The 16,497-nt window shown below is 37.5% G+C and overlaps 1 protein-coding gene across 2 annotated transcripts; it reads left to right on the top strand.

Annotated features, from left to right (window-relative positions):
* Positions 1-286: 286 nt before the first annotated feature.
* BLOC1S6 (biogenesis of lysosomal organelles complex 1 subunit 6) lies at positions 287-14,616 on the top strand. Of its 2 annotated transcripts, XM_055538064.1 has the most exons (6): positions 343-489; positions 922-1,022; positions 4,563-4,704; positions 10,122-10,209; positions 12,347-12,433; positions 13,078-14,616. In XM_055538064.1, the coding sequence occupies exons 2-6, from the start codon at positions 1,013-1,015 to the stop codon at positions 13,195-13,197; spliced, it is 447 nt and encodes a 148-aa protein (XP_055394039.1). In that variant the 5' UTR covers positions 343-489; positions 922-1,012; the 3' UTR covers positions 13,198-14,616. The 2 variants fall into 2 exon arrangements, with proteins under 2 accessions (XP_055394037.1, XP_055394039.1); XM_055538062.1 differs by lacking the exon at positions 922-1,022 and having other exon boundaries at positions 287-489.
* Positions 14,617-16,497: the final 1,881 nt, after the last annotated feature.

The following is a 16,497-nucleotide window of genomic DNA, read 5'->3' as shown; positions in this document are numbered from 1 at the left end:
CAGGCTCAACACACAGCTCGCTGGTCTTGGAGACCAACCTAGCCCCTTCCAGACACCGCCTTTTTCATCCCGCCCCCCGACCACCAGAGTCGGGGACTCGAGGCCCGCGGCCGCTGACTTATCAGATTCCCAGTCCCCACCCCACTAGCACTTCAGCTGGAACTCCGAGAAGCGCCGAAAGTGGGGGGGGGGGGGGGGGGGGGCGGCGGGGAGGATAAAAGGCTGTTGGGGGGGGGGGGGGCGGGAAGGTCCGCGGTCACGTGCCCTGAGCCTGCCATCTTCCGCCTTCGTCACTTCCTGGTGCGACCGTCGCTTCTGTCCGGGTGGGCTCTGCACGCATTCGGCGCTTCCTCACTGCGTCTGACAGTCTGTGCAACAGCCCCTTCCCTGTTCCCAGCGGGAGGGACATGAGTATCCCTGGGCCACCTTCCCCGGACGGGGTCCTGGCAGGGCCACCCGAAGGCCTGGAAGCCGGGGACTTGACGCCGGGTAAGTGCTATTGGGCGGGGCGGCGGTCTCACCCAAGTGGGTGGGTCTCAGGGCTGCCCAGCGGGAGTAAGTTGCTTTCAGCAGCTGCTGACCCGAGACTCTGGCCCTAGCGCGGAATAAGGGAACCTTGCCCTGCCGGCCTTCCTACCCAGAGGAGGGGGCGGGAAACGAGATCTTGTGGGTGGAGGCGGGGTGGGAAAAGATGGCGTTTGGGGTGCTTTTCGTGGGGGTTGAAAGTGAAGCCATTCTGAATTTGCTTATTGACTCCAGCACACTGTTGGCTATTTGTTACAAGTTAGTGGTTGAAGATGGATTTGCCAGGATGATTGGTTTGTTATTCAGAGAGCTGAGGTATCCGGTATTACTTACCACTCACTCATGAAATGCTTGTCTTGCTTGTTGACCTTATTGCATCCCTGTTTCATCCTGCAGTCTTTTTCAACCCGAATTCAAGGAAAGATTTAAACCTGAATGGCCTACGGCATCTGTTGAATGTAATGAATCGACTTGTACTGCATCCGTAATGGTACTATGTATGTGTATGCACCATCCTTGGGAGAATTGAGAAACAGTTTCTGTGTTCTGTGGTTCAGATGAGGAACCCTAGATACGAAAGGCTGCAGGACTTTGGACGTGCCTTTACTTGTACTTCCTGTTCCAGAAATACAGAACTTACCGCGAAATAGTGCTCTCAGGTCTTCTTGGTCATGCTTTTCCTCAGTGATCTCCCTCTTCACACCTTCCTAAGTTGCTTCTATAAATATGACTTCCTTGTATGTAAATGCAGATTGGGTCTCTGCTGCTTGCTCCTACATCTGCTTTCTGGGTACTTTAACATGGTCATTTTGCACTAATCTTACCCTACAGCATGTACTTAAATGTAGATGTCTGATCCTATTAATGGTGCCAAGTCATGATCTCTTGAAACTTTGACATTATTCTTAACTCTTTCCTCCCACCCCTATCTATTCCAAGGGATTCTACCCTACAAGTTCCTTCTCCCCTTTGTATTTTCACCCTTTAACAATAACAGTTGTAAGGCTAGTCCACCTCCAGTCTCTTACTCTTCCATCCCATCTATCACACTGTCACATCACTGCCCCAAGATATAGGTACCATCATGTCATTTACTTGCTTGGAAACCATAAATGGCTCCTTACTAAATTAAGGGCCAAACACGTTAGCTTGGCACTCAAGGGTCGTCATCGCTGGCCGCATAGTCTTAGAGCTCACTACTGAACATCTCCCATGCTCCAGACACCCCAAACTAACCTCTCTTTCCAGAGCAATCCTATGCTTCTTCCTTTACTCTTGTTGCATCCCTTCTCCAGTCTTAGAATTCTTCCCCATTTGGAGATAGCCCTCTGTAGGTTGTGGGTGGAAGTGTAAATTGGTGCCATCTCTTAGGAAGGTAGTTTTCCAATGTCTGTTAACAAATGCATAAACCCCTTGTCCCATTAACCTAGTTCTAAGAATTTATTTTACAGAAACAGTGACATGAATATGCAAAGACAAGCACTGCTCACTGCAACATTCTTTGAAATAGCAAGAAGTGAAATAGATGTCTTATTTTCTGTAGGTGTCTTAGTCTACTTGGGCTGCTGTAACAAAATAACATAGACTGGGTGGCTTAAACAGATATTTATTCCTTGAAGCTCTGGAGGCTGTGAAGTCCAAGGTGTAGGTGTGAGCAAAATATGTTCCTGGTGAGGACACTCTTCAGATCTTGCAGATGGCTGCCTTCCACTGTGCCCTCACAGGGTGGAAGGAGAGAGTACTGGTCTCTCTTCCTCTTATTTTAAGGCCAGTAATCCCATTATGGGGGCCCTACACTCACACCCCATCTAAACTTAATTATTTCCCAAAGACTCCCACCTCCAAATACCTTTACACTGGAGGTTAGGATTTCAGTGTATACATTTTGGGGGAGGACACAAACATTCAGTCCATAACAGCAGGGAACTGGTTAAACAAAATATGGTAGAGTTGTATTATGTTAAAAACAATGGAGTAAATTCATCTATGTTGATACAGACGATACCTGAGATACATATTTATGAGAAAAGTTACAGTATAAGCAATATTTCATTTGTGATAAAACAGGGTTTAAGCATGAGTTTGCAAAGACAATTTCTTGAAGGCTATTTAAGAACACTCCAGAGTGACTCTCTGGAATAAGATAGCGAGAAGGCATATTTTTACTTTTCAGGTTATGCCCTCTTCTATTGTATTTTAAGTTTTTTACAATGAGTAACATTTAAAAAGAAAGAAAAAAGAAAGAAATGAAAATTCTATCCCATTCTTCAAGCTTCAGCTCAAATGCCCACACCTCCTTTAGAATTGGTCCCCAATATCCCTGGTGAAAGTAGTCTTTCTCTCATCCAAGGGCACCTCTCACATTCTCTGATTGCCCTGTATTGAGCCCTTTCAGGGAAGGGGACTTGCCTCATTTATTGTTGTGACCTCAGAAACTAGTGCATACAGTATACATGCAGCAAAAGTTTCTTGTCTCTGACAATAAAGTACCTTGAACTTAGGGAATAAATGTGTGTAAAAAGACAAGTAACCTAAACTCTTCCAAGTACTAACCAGAAGTCTGGGGTTGGGGTGGGGGGGAGGGTAGTGTCTGTGAATTAAAATGTTTATATAGCGTAAGGAAGGTGTATTGGTTGTTTTTCCTTAAGGTTGAAATATTCTTATTTGTTTCTGCTTATCTGTGATACTTTTGTTTTCTATATTTTTTTAAAGAGAGTTGCTGCTGTTTGCACTATTTTGTAAAGAAGGCTTTAGCAGTGGCATGAATCATCAGATATATTTTATTAGGTTCCCATCTGATGGTACATCAATGGCAATATCTGTACATACGTCACTTTTCCCATTACATTTTTATTTCATTTGTGGAGTGCTTCAGTTTCTAGCTAGCTCTTGTTTTAATATTGCCTTGCAACCTAGGGAAATCCAGTTTGTTCCTGTGTTTCTCAGGATCCAAATAAAAACCATGCTATTTTATTTTGATCTCTAAAAGCTAATTTTGAATATATGACAGCATGTTGTTTTTCTCAGTCTTGCCAAAATTTAAATCTGTGGTAAAAACTATACTTGGAAAAGAGCTATAAACAGTGTATTGTGGTAAATGTATTCTATATAATGACCTAATTTGATATTATAGGTTATTACCAGATTATGATTAAAAATAGGTATTTCAGAGTTTAATATTAGTTTTAAAATGCTTTGTACTACAGTTTTAATAATGTGACCATTCACCATTTTTTTTTTTTCATTCTAGACCAGTGATTCTAAAATCTTACAATCACTGAACCCTATTTAGAAAATGTTTTGTATCTTTCTTGGTACAAGTAGTGATTGATGGGTATTCATATTAGACATTTTTGAATGCCTAGCACAGCACAGGGCTTACACTGTTATTATTCAAAGGAAGAGTATGAATAAAATATTTCCTGGCATCATGTCTGGATTTACACAGCAATGCTTACTATACACTATCTTCTATGATAAATTAAGGTACTTGTTCTCAAGAGAGAAGAAATTCTTAGAAAATCTCTCTCCTGCTCTCTGACAGCTGACAAAACAACTGTCCTTTTACGTGTAAGTAATATATCAGGCTATCTGCAAAATAAATGTTTATCCATTTCAATCCATCGAATATTTTTAGGCATTGCATTTAAAATATGTATAATTTGGAAAAGAAGAATTTCTTGCTTCCATTCAGTGATTATTCCTTCCTTTTAGGCCTCAGACTCCTTTAATAATTCATTGAAAACTCTAAATCCTCTACCCTGAAAAATACATAAACATGGAAATTGCGTGTGTTAATGTTCTTTTAATCTAGACCTAACCTTGTGCTAGTAACTTAAATTTATTTTTGAGTGCTCATAGCTTAATTTATAGAGGCTTCTCAGAAGGTAAAATTAAAAAAAAAAAAGTTACTTATAGTATCCTCTGTGTGTGTACTCTGAGCTCCACTGCCAGCCTCCTTCCCCCCATCCCTACTACTCTCTTATCCCTGTGTCAGTTTAAAAGCTTCTTAAATATGATTTTTTGCTCGGGGACAGGTTTAAGTGACACTTCTCCAGATGAAGGGTTAATAGAGGACTTGACCATAGAAGACAAAGCTGTGGAGCAACTGGCAGAAGGCTTGCTTTCTCACTACTTGCCAGATCTGCAGAGATCAAAACAAGCTCTCCAGGAACTCACGTGAGCTGACAAAAAACACTGACGCCCTCATCTCTCTTCTGGCATGGTCATAATTTACTGTATAAGTAAAGTGTATACTGTATTAGGGATAATACTTTATAGCATATAATACAATAGAGTATTTCTTTATCTTTTGTGATAGCAAATGGACATGGAGTAATTAAATTACACATATACTATACTGTGATTTAAATGTAAAAAGTGAGATGAATGCTCCTAGAGTATTTGGTGTCTTCTAAGAAGTGATTAGTTTTGGTTTCTAACCACTATTTTAGGAAAGTACTGTCTCTTGGGAATGTTGCAAATGGGTTTATGTCTATTTCTGAGTAGAGTTGCAAAATTGTCTCCATGAGAGTCATATTTGTTTTCTATTGTTGGTTCACATGAGTTGCCAGAAATTTCCAATTACCTCTTTTTGAGATGACCCATTTCAGTCCTAGTTAACGGAATGTAGCTCTACTAGCTAACTATAAGATTGGGGAATAAGCTAAGAGAGGAACAGGATAAGGGAGAATGGAACCCATAGTGTGTGATCAGAGTGTGAACCCAGAGTGTGGTCAGTATGCAGACATTACACTGACTATCAGTTCCCACCCAGAAATAAATATCTGAGTTTCTAATTCCTCTTGGGTTAGGACCTCTCTGAATTGCCCACACTGGCCTGTTATTTCTTGTTTGTGGTGGTCAGCTTTAAACTCGCCATGACCAGCTGCTGCCCCAAGGCTTACTCTTTGAAAACTGATCTCACAAACCTTTATTAGGGCAAAAGGAGAGGAGTAATCAACAACTGTGTCTATTTTGTAAATATTAGTAACCAGTGTTACAATCCTTGGGTTTGAAGAAGATAAATGAGTACAGAGATGATAAATGAGTACAAAGATGATACTGTGTTCTATTACATGTGGTACCCTACTGTAGTTAAGGGAGTTTGTAACATTCTTAGTTTTTTGCTAGTTCCAAGTGAGATATTTTTTTATTCCTTGTGTGTGTTATGTCTTACATTTTAATGCCAGTCAGTGCTTGTGGCAGAAAAGTCATAAAGATTTTGTGAGTGAGTTTGGATAATGTATGATAGACTGAAGGAGGGTAAGCAACTCTTCAAGCAAAACACATCTAGATAACACTTTATGTATAAAAAGCTGGGAATCAAGTAAATGGAAAGTGTAAATGGTGAGGACATTGGCTGAAATTTAGTGTTTGAATAGCCCCATTTATCTTCTTAGGCATCTGGACCATGATGATGAGGATGATAGTAATTTCAGCTACTATTTATAACAATTGAATATGATAAATAAGCAGTTAGTAAAGTTCTTAAGTGTTAAGGAAAGATAAGCACTCAATATGACAGCAAATTTGGAAAACTCAGCAGTGGCCACAGGACTGGAAAAGGTCTGTTTTCATTCCAATCCCAAAGAAAGGCAATGCCAAAGAATGTTCGAACTACCGCACAATTGCACTCATCTCCCATGCTAGCAAAGTAATGCTCAAAATTCTCCAAGCCAGGCTTCAGTGGTACGTGAACTGTGAACTTGCAGATGTTCAAGCTGGATTTAGAAAAGGCAGAGAAACCAGAGATCAAATTGCCATCATCCGTTGGATCATCGAAAAAGCAAGAGAGATCCAGAAAAACATCTATTTCTGCTTTATTGACTATGCCAAAGCCCTGAACTGGGTGGATCACAACAAACGGTGAAAAATTCATAAAGAGATGGGAATCCCAGACCACCTGATCTGCCTCCTGAGAAATCTGTATGCCGGTCAAAAAGCAACAGTTAGAACTGGACATGGAACAACAGACTGGTTCCCAGTCGGGAAAAGAGTACATCAAGGCTGTATATAGTCACGTTGCTTATTTAACTTACATGCAGAGTACATCATGAGAAATGCTGGGCTGGATGAATCAAGCTGGAATCAGGATTGCTGGGAGAAATATCAATAACCTCAGATATGCAGATGACACCACCCTTATGGCAGAAAGCAAAGAAGAACTAAAGAGGCTCTTGATGAAAGTGAAAGAGGAGAGTGAAAAAGTTGGCTTACAACTCAGCATTCAGAAAACTAAGATCATGGCATCTGGTCCCATCACTTCATGGCAAATAGATGGGGAAACAATGGAAACAGTGAGAGACTTTATTTTTTTGGGCTTAGAAATCACTGCAGATGGTGACTGCAGCCATGAAATTAAAAGACGCTTGCTCCTTGGAAGGAGAACTATGACCAACCTAGACAGCATATTAAAAAGCAGAGACATTACTTTGCCGATAAAGGTCTGTTTAGTCAAAGCCATGGTTTTTCCAGAAGTCGTGTATAGATGTGAGAGTTGGATTATAAAGAAAGCTGAGCACTGAAGAATTGATGCTTTTGAATTATAGTGTTGGAGAAGACTCTTGAGAGTCCCTTGGACTGCAAGGAGATCAAACCAGTCAATCCTAAAGGAAATCAGTCCTAAATATTCATTGGAATATTCATTGGAAACTGATGTTGAAGCTGAAACTCCAATACTTAGGCCACCTGATGTGAAGAACTAACTCATTGGAAAAGACCCTGACGCTGGGAAAGATTGAAGGTGAGAGGAGAAGGGGACGACAGAGGATTGGATGGTTGGATGGCATCACCGACTTGATGGACATGAGTTTGAGTAACCTCCAGGAGTTGGTGATGGACAGGGAGGCCTGTCGGGCTGCAGTCCTTGGAGTCTCAAAGAGTTGTACACGACTGAGCTACTGAACTGAACTGAGCTGAAGCAGACTTCAGAGAAAGAAAAAAGAAATTTATGGGTCAAGTTAAGAGCTTTCTAGACCATCCCATTGATCAGTGTTTCTGTTCTTTCAGTAATACCATGCTATCTTGATTTTTGTAGTTTCTGTAATGAAATTTGAAATTTGGTAATGTAAGTAATATAAGTCTTCCAGTTTTATTTTTCTTCTGTATGTCTTGGCTAGTCTGGGTCTTTGGCTTTCCATGTAAATTTTAGAATCGGTTTGTTGACATCTACAAAATAACTTGCTGGGATTTAGATTGAGATTGCATTGACCCTATGGATCAAGTTGGGAAGAATTGATATCTTAGCATGTGGAGTTTTTTATTCCATGTACTTAGAATATATCTTCCATATTTAGATCTCATTTATTTCTTTCATTAGACTTTAATAGCTTTTGCATATAGAGCCTATATGTATTTTGTTAGATTTATACCAAAGTATATTTTATCTGACAGGGATTATTGTCAGTGGTATTGATTTTTTATTCTAATTATGCATTGCTGGTATGTATGAAAGCAGCTGACTTTTGTATGTTAACTTTGTATTCTGAAACCTTGCTGTATTCATATTTTCATTCCTAATTTTCTTCTGTTGTTGATTCTTTGGGATTTTCCACATAGGCAATCATGTTTTCTGTGAATAAAGACAGTTTTATTTCTTCCTTTCTGATTGTATACTTTTTATTTCCTTTTCTTGTCTTACTGCATTAGGATTTCCGATACAGTGTTGCCTAGGATTACTGAGAGTGGACATCCTTTTCTTGTTCCTGATCTTTAGGTGGAAAGCATGTAGTTTCTTACTAGATGCTGTGGCTATTTTTTTTTTTTTAAAGATATTGTTTATCAAGTTGAGGAAGTTTCTCTCTTCCTAATTTGATGAGAATGTTTTTAATCATGAATGTGTATTGGACTTTGTCATATGCTTTTTCTATATCTGATAAGACCATATTATTTTTCTTCTTTAACCAGTTGATGTGGTGGGTTTCATTGATTGATTTTCAAATGCTGAACCAGCTTTGTGTATTTGGAATAAATCCCACTTGGTTGTGGTATATAATTCTTTTTTATACATTGCTGGATTTGATTTGTTGGTATTTTGTTAAGGATTTTTGCATCTATGTTTGTGAAAGATAATGGTCTATAGTTTTCCTTTCTTGTAAACTTTTCCTTCCTTTCTTCCTTTAGTTTTCCTTCCTAAAGTTTTCCTTCCTTTCTTGTCTTTATCTGGGTTTGACTTTAGGATAATGCTGGCCTCATAGAATGAATTGGAAAGGGCCTCCTTTGCCTCCATTTCTAAGGGAGAGGGTGGAAAATTGGTATAATTTCTTCCTTAAATGTTTGGTAGAAACTGTCAGTGAAGTCATCTTTCCTGGTACTTTCATTTCTGGAAAGTTGCTAATTATAAGTATAGGCCTGCTTAGATTATCTGTTTCTCCTTGTGTGAGTTTTGGTAGTTTGTATCTTTCAAGGAATTAGTCATTTCCATTCTAAGTTATCAAATTTGTGGGCATAGAGCTATCTGTGGTATTCCTTTATTATCCTTTTTAACGTCCATGGGATAAGTAGTGATGACTCCCTTTCCATAAATTATGTTAGTGAGTTGTGTCTCCTCTTTTTCTTTGTTAGTCTAGCTAGAAGGTTATAAATTTTATCAGTCTTTTCGGAAGAACCCACTTTTGGTTTCTTTCTGTTTCTGTGTTTTCCAGTTGTAACACTGTGTTTTTGCTGTCCTACTTGTCTTGGATCATTGACTTGCTGAGTTCTCCTCTCATCCATTCAGTGTTTCACCCTCTGTTATCTCCAGTCAGAGCTGAAGGGACACTTGGGACCTGTGGGGTTTGTGTGCTGAATGAGGAGATGTTATAACTGACCTTCAGTCTCTTCATTGCTATTTCTTTTTGTCATCATTGTTCTCTGTTTAACATAGTTTTGCAAGCACATCATGTCATACCTTTGTTTGTCTATATTATTCTTCACAGTATTTAATTAAATGACCCCCCCCCCCCCACCGCCGTGTCACTTATTCCTGTGATCCTAGCATTGGTTGATCTGGAGAAGAATATCAGAGAAGTTGGTTTCCCTTCCTCAATAGAAGGTTTTTTTTTTTTTTTCCCCAATAGAAAGTTTTGAATCAGATTTTAATGAGAAATCTTAGAAATTACCTGATGTGACCTTGTTACTTTGTAAATGAATTTAGGTCCAGAAAAACTAAATTTCCAAGATAACTCAACTGGTTATTATCCCTTGATACTGCATTTTCCCAGCTCTAATCTAAAAATTCATGACTTCTTTTCCTTTATGGTAATGTTACAATTTTAATATATATAAAACATCAGATTCTTGGGCAAGATAGTATAAAAAAACTTTTTCAGGGATAATACAGAGAGTTGCTAGAAATAAGTAATAAAATAATTAAAAATAGTTTGATGTTACTGGATTCTGAAATTGAGGCCAGAATAAAAGACATATTTAGTTATCAGAATGTGGCTTTGGAATATTATTTTGAAAAAGGTTATGTTAAACTAAATAAGCGTTGGAAAGTCAATAATTTCCAACTTAATCTACTTTTAGCATTAACCAAGATGAATGTGATTCCTTTTACTGAACAATCACTTAAAGTATATCGAGTTTATTTTGGCTGTATGCTTTTGTTTCAGACAAAACCAAGTTGTATTATTAGACACACTGGAACAAGAAATTTCAAAATTTAAAGAATGTCATTCTATGTTGGACATTAATGCTTTGGTAAGTATGATTTGGGGGTTTCCCAGGTGGCTCAGTGGTAAAGAATCACCTGCCGATGCAGGAGCCACAGGAGATGTGGGTTCAGTCCCTGTGTCAGGAGGATCCATTGGAGGAGGAATTGGCAACACACTCCAGAATTCTTGCCTGGATAATCCTGTGGATAGAGGACCTTGATGGGTTACAGTCCGTGGGATCACAGAGTCAGCACTTACTCTCAAGTATGATTTATTTGACAACAGCTTAGAGACAGGTTGTTTTAGAAATAGTTTTATCCTCCCAATTTTGTATTTATGTATGTTTGAGATTTTTTTTCTCTAATAAAATTTAGAATGTGTTGTTTAACAGGAAACCTTGATTTACTTTATTAGATCTTCTATTGTCTTGAATTGTTAACTTTCAGATGTTAAACTTGTGATAGGAAATTGAACTTGTATATGAAAGTCTGGAGTAGATCTGCTCATAAGTAAAGATAATAAAGAAAAGTAAACAAAAGGAATTTTGGGGGTGCTGTTTTTCCCCTTAAGGAAGACCCTCTCTCTTTATCAGGTACATGGTTTTTAAAATTACCATTTATTTAATTGTATGGTATTTTTGTAATGCTATAACAAATTAATGCTGAAAGAGACTGTTTGACTGTCCTTCATGGACCCTTTGTATCTTTGAATATAAGTGACAACAGTTGAATTTCACCAGAAGCTTTTTAGCTTTTTGATGAGAGGAACTGATACACTTTATTTTAAGAAATGGAGAATTGACAGAAATAAGGAACTTGTGGCTGCCTTTCTCTTTACCCTGAACATTAGAAATAGTGTAGTTTGCATGATTTTGTGGGCTTTCATATATATGTCAAAAAATGGACTTTTCATTGGAAAAATGTGGCTGATTAATGTTTTCCTTTTTTTTTTTTTTTCTTGTTTATTGAGGTCTGTTTATTCTCCACGGGTGCTTTTTCCTCCAAGTAAACAGAGCAGGCGTAAATATCTATAATGAATAAATTTATTGTCTTACAAAAATCATTGTCTAGAAATATGGGAATACAAGAAAAGATATTTGCAGTCAGGTGTCTGGTGGTCAACAGCCAGTACTAATGTTTTCCTTTTATAACAATCGAAAATCAAGTCCACCTTCTCTAGTGTTAGGCAGTGATGTGTGGTCGTAAGTACAGTCTCCTACTCAGTAGTCCCTGATTTTTGAAAGAAGTGGGCAAAACCCACCAACTTTTGTCTTTCCCACTGAGTTCATATAGCAGCAGAGCACATATTTGTTGAATGAATTAAGGATAAATGAAAGAACCAAGAAGATGTAATACTGTTGCTTCCATCTGAAGGGGCAGAAACTAAGTCTTTTTCCTTCTCTCAGCCCAAGAGTGGTTTTGATTGTCATGTAGGAATTGATAATAGAAGGCCAGAGAGAGAAGAGGGTCTGTAAGCTCTTGAGCTCATCAGACTCTGACTTTACTTGTAGCTACGTTAAGGCTGCTAAGCTCACTACTGACACATCTTTCGTTTTTGTTACCTGATCTTCTCTCTCTGTCATCTTGCTTCCTGAGAAAGAAGTGCTTTTTTCCTTCTCTCCTATCTCTGGCTAAAATGGAAAGTCTTGTACATCATTCATTGGAAAGAAAAGTGTCCTTACAAAGGTTATTCCCCTTGGTCTGACTTCAGAAACCCAAAGAACATGACCAAACTTGTCCACAGCCCTCTCAGGGCTCTCTGGCCGCAGCTTGGTTTTTCCAGATGGGAACTGTCCTGTGTACCCTGCTCGGTCTTTCCCTTGTAAAGGCAGTACAGAGTGTTTTACTTTTCTTGAATGAAACTGGTACCCTTGTTGGATAGTCTTACTAAAATTTCAGGATTATACTGCATGTTTTTAAGGCAAAATGTTATTTGTACACAATATAAACGTCTGTTTAGTAACTTTTTAATCAATCTGAACTGAATCCAGTATTCTCAAAAGCCCTACTAGTGGTTTAAATTAAATTTGAACTTTTGGAATTAAAATGTGGAGATAATTAAAGCTTCAAAAGTTTTGACTAATTTAGGAAGAATGAACTATAACTTAGATGTTGGTTTATTTATCCATTTTGATATTTCAGTCTGTTTTAAGTTGACTTTTCATTTTACTTTTCCATCTTAAGTTCACTGAAGCTAAACACTATCATGCCAAGTTGGTGAATATAAGAAAAGAGATGTTGATGCTTCATGAAAAGACATCCAAGTTAAAAGTGAGTTGAAAAATCTTTTACAGTCTTTATAGAAGTAGAGGATTGTCTCTTTGTCTTCAGAATTCATTTTCTGACTTTTTATATATTCATATACAAGCGCATACTTAATTCATGGTACATTAGTTTCTTTTAAAACACATTCTTATGAACACCACTGGGCTTTTCTACTAATAGCTGGGCTAGTGGGCTCACATTCTCTGAATATGTCACTGTAATTGTCATTTAATAGGAGTTTTGAGTAACAAACTTTTTGTATCAAGGAGATTTTAAATTACCTAGAACATTAAAAATTGTGAATCACTATATTGTATACCTATAACTTATATTATACAGCAACTATACTTCAATAAAAAAATTGGCCAAGACAAATTTAAAAGTTAAATATGAAATTTATTACTATATAAAAGCACCATTACTTAAATTAAAAAAAAATTTTTTAAGGTTATTTTCCATTTACAGTTATTACTAAATACTGGCTGTATTCCCCCTGTTGCACAGCACATCTTTGAGCCTGTCTTACACCCAGTAGTTCGTGCCTCCCAGTTGCACTCCCCATAGCCACTAGCACTACTGCTTTTAAACTAGGCCATAACCTGTAAGCCTTTTGTTCTCTTGGCTTTTAATTTTTTTTTTTTTTGACTTAGAAAAGAGCACTTAAACTGCAGCAGAAGAGGCAAAAAGAAGAGTTGGAAAGGGAGCAGCAACGAGAGAAGGAATTTGAAAGAGAAAAGCAGTTAACTGCCAAACCAGCTAAAAGGACGTGAGAAGTCAGATGTTTGTATCCTTCCTTTTCCTGTTCATGTTCTGGATTTAAGACCATCCGGTGTAGACTTAATGTTAAGGTAGTGCCTTATACCACTGTGTTCTGCTTTGAAATCCTTTTCCAGGAGTGCTGTCTCTCTTCATTTCAGCCATTCAAGAAGCTTTTTTTCTAAGTAGAAGACATAATGTTGCCTGGTTTGGATATTTGGATATTTGTATTCAACTTTGTTTTGCTTAATTTTTAAATTCATTATTTTGGCCTTAGGTCATTTATAAACTGAAAAATGGTTTGATTGTTTTAATAGTCTAGACTCTTTAAATGGTTAAAATTTATTATGCATTGTTTAGCTTCTTAAAAACTGTGGATTTGAAAGTTTCAGTTTCTTATTTTATGAAATGATTCGCCTTTCTGACAATACAATACTGGGTTTTGGCAGTTGCCTTTTCATTGTTTGGTTAAGAAATGCCAACTGTTTAATCACATATGCCACTGGAAAAGAGGTGGTATAAGCCTTTGTGAAGAACATGATAAAAAAGTATGTACACAGGAAATATTAGCATCTTAGACATAGGATAGGTGAACAAGATGCCATAGAGGTTCCACTGACCATATACTTTTATCTGCTTCCTAGCTTTGTTTTTGCTGTTTAGTTCTTATGCAGTTCTTGGGTTCAAAGTAGATTATATCTATTCCTAAAGTTGGGTGAGGGTGGTGTAGCTTTCACACAAATGCACTTAAATATTCATAATTTTTAGTCATCCCACTCTGTGAGATACAATTGTGAAGCTGATAAGATAATGAACTTGACTTCCCAAGTGGAAAGTGTTACTGCTATTTCCAGCTATCCTCTGATTTGCTGTTTGGCCTTACGTGTGGTTACTTTTTTGTGCTTTAAAAAAAAATTCTTAAAGTAGAATTATACATGGCAACTATCCATTTTACAGATAGTGACAAAAATGGTGGAAAACTAGTAAATAGCTTCTTCACAAAGGAGGCAGCATGATACCCTTGGTGTTTTCTAGATCCCCCCCTCCCCAGTATTAAATGTAGAAATTTATTATGTGAGGGAAATATTATGAAGTTTCATTATTTTAAATTGAGAGTGTATTATTCACTGTTTTAGTTTTATTTAATATCCAACTGATGTCCAATCTCTGTTACACAGAGACTGTACAGAGTAGGTTAGGTTACAGATTATGATTAGAATGTGTGTCTCTCATAAACTACATTACATTTGGTGGGCTGGAAGCACTACCTCTGATCACATCCCAGAATGGAGAAAGCTTTTAGATTTACGTTAAGTGCTAAGAACCAGTCTATTTAAAGATTTTTCCTTCCTTAGTGAATTATGATCTCACAGTTCACTTGACTTTGACCGTATGTGTAAGAGTAGAAATACATTTTATTTTTAAAGGCTAAGTGTTACCCTCAAAACACTAGTTAAAACTACAGGGGTGGCAGGATCGTGAGTACTGGCAGGACGTCACCTAAACTGCTGAATGTGCTCATTCACAACCCGACAAATCTGTGCATTGTTTCTTAAGAGTGGTTTGTGGTCCACCTGCGAAGATTATTTGAAATACTGGTTCTTGGATACCCCTCTCAAACTACTGAAGCAAATCTGTTTGCTTTTCTTTTTTTTCCTGTTTTTTTAAAAAGTTTTGTCAAGTGACTCAGATGTACTTTATAAGTTGAGAACCACTGGTCTGGTGATCCAAGGCAGAGTCTTCCAGTCTAGGCTGCATATTATCACCTGGAAGCTAAAAAAAAAAAAAAATTTTCTGGAAGATTTTTACTCATTAGTTCTTAGATAGGGCCCATGCACATTTTAAGGACCCTCCTAGATATAAGTCTGATTCAAGGAACCACTGGTTGAGACTTTGTAGTGATTTAGATTTATAAGGAATAAAATAATGTGAAAGCTACCCAGTAACTCTTGGGATTACTCTTATGAATAAATTCTTAAACTACTGCTTTTGATACAAAGTCAGATTTAAGACTGAAATAAATAGTCAGGAAATAGGTATAGAATTCTGGTAAACTGAATTTTTGTGATCTATTTTAAAACAGATCATGTTTATTGAATGAATGGCAAGGTACATGTATTTTTAGAAATGTATTTACTTTTTGAAGATTTCTTAAAATGTCGAGAATATGTATTGGCATCCACTATTTTTGGGGCTTCCCAGGTGATGCAGCAGTAAAGAATCTGCTTGCCAATGCAGAAGACTTTTGTAAGAGACTTGGGTTTGATCCCTGGTTTGGGAAGATTCCCTGGAAAAGGAAATGGCAACCGACTCTGGTATTCTTGCCTGGAAAATTCCATGGACAGAGGAGCCTGGTGAGCCCCAGTCCATGGGTTTTAAAGAGTCTGACACTACTGAACGACTGAGCACACACCACTATTTTTAGGTCAGTTGTAAAACAGAAGTACTGTTACCTTGGTAATTAAAATCTAAAACTTTCGCTGTATTTCAGTAGCATACACACATATCTTGTTGACTAAAACTGAGCAGAACCCTTAAATTAGTCTTGCTGTTTTTTGTACAAAATAATGAATTGGTACTTAAGTTGAAAAAAATTGCCTTTGGTATTTTGTTTGAAAAAAACTGCCTTTGTTTTGATTATGTTTGTGTATGTTTCAGTACGTATATCATATACGTACTAAAGTGATGGGAATTAATTTTCTATTTACTTTGCAGGAAATATCTTGTAAATACGCAGACATTGAATGTAGTACAGATTATGTCCGCAGTGAGCTTTTTGGTGGGTACGGTTTATACATGCCAATTATATAACTTGTCTGATTTTGAGCTTGTAAAAATGAGAACTCATTTTTACACATTTAATAAAGAAAAAAAGGTCTGTGAATTATCCAGTATCATCTCTCAAGCACTGGTGTGCACACAGCACTGTACACTTCACTTTATGTACTTTATTCAGACATTCTGTTCCTTTGCTTTCCTCTCCTGTCATCTTCCTCTCAGTGTTCTCTGTAGGTGTGTCACAGAATGACTGGTATGCTCATGAGATCCTTTTCAAAAAGGTGATGGCAAGTGTTACGAAAAGATTCTAGCTGAAATAACCCAACTTTATAAAATTCTTCTCTATTTGAGAATAAGTTATACTTTCAGTGGTTTGGTAAAAAGTGCTTCATGAAGACCATGCATAGCCTATGGAAACTCCAACTATAATAGAATATTTTAGGTCAAGTTTTTAATTTTTTTAAGCTGGTAGTCCTTGGGCCTCTGGAGGAGGGATTTCTGTGGATGGCTTTTGAAAGAGACATGAATTCTTATAA

Source organism: Bubalus kerabau, chromosome 10, assembly GCF_029407905.1.
Source record: "Bubalus kerabau isolate K-KA32 ecotype Philippines breed swamp buffalo chromosome 10, PCC_UOA_SB_1v2, whole genome shotgun sequence".
Taxonomy (NCBI): domain Eukaryota; kingdom Metazoa; phylum Chordata; class Mammalia; order Artiodactyla; family Bovidae; genus Bubalus; species Bubalus kerabau.
Note: the sequence above shows the minus strand (reverse complement) of the source record. Positions and strands in the feature narration are given on the sequence as shown.

Excerpts from the sequence above, each read along its gene's own strand:
- BLOC1S6 (XM_055538062.1), top strand. The coding sequence starts at position 408 with ATGAGTATCCCTGGGCCACCTTCCCCGGACGGGGTCCTGGCAGGGCCA. Across the intron at positions 4,705-10,121 it reads CAAGCTCTCCAGGAACTCAC|ACAAAACCAAGTTGTATTAT; the intron begins GTGAGCTGACAA and ends CTTTTGTTTCAG. Across the intron at positions 10,210-12,346 it reads TGTTGGACATTAATGCTTTG|TTCACTGAAGCTAAACACTA; the intron begins GTAAGTATGATT and ends TTCCATCTTAAG.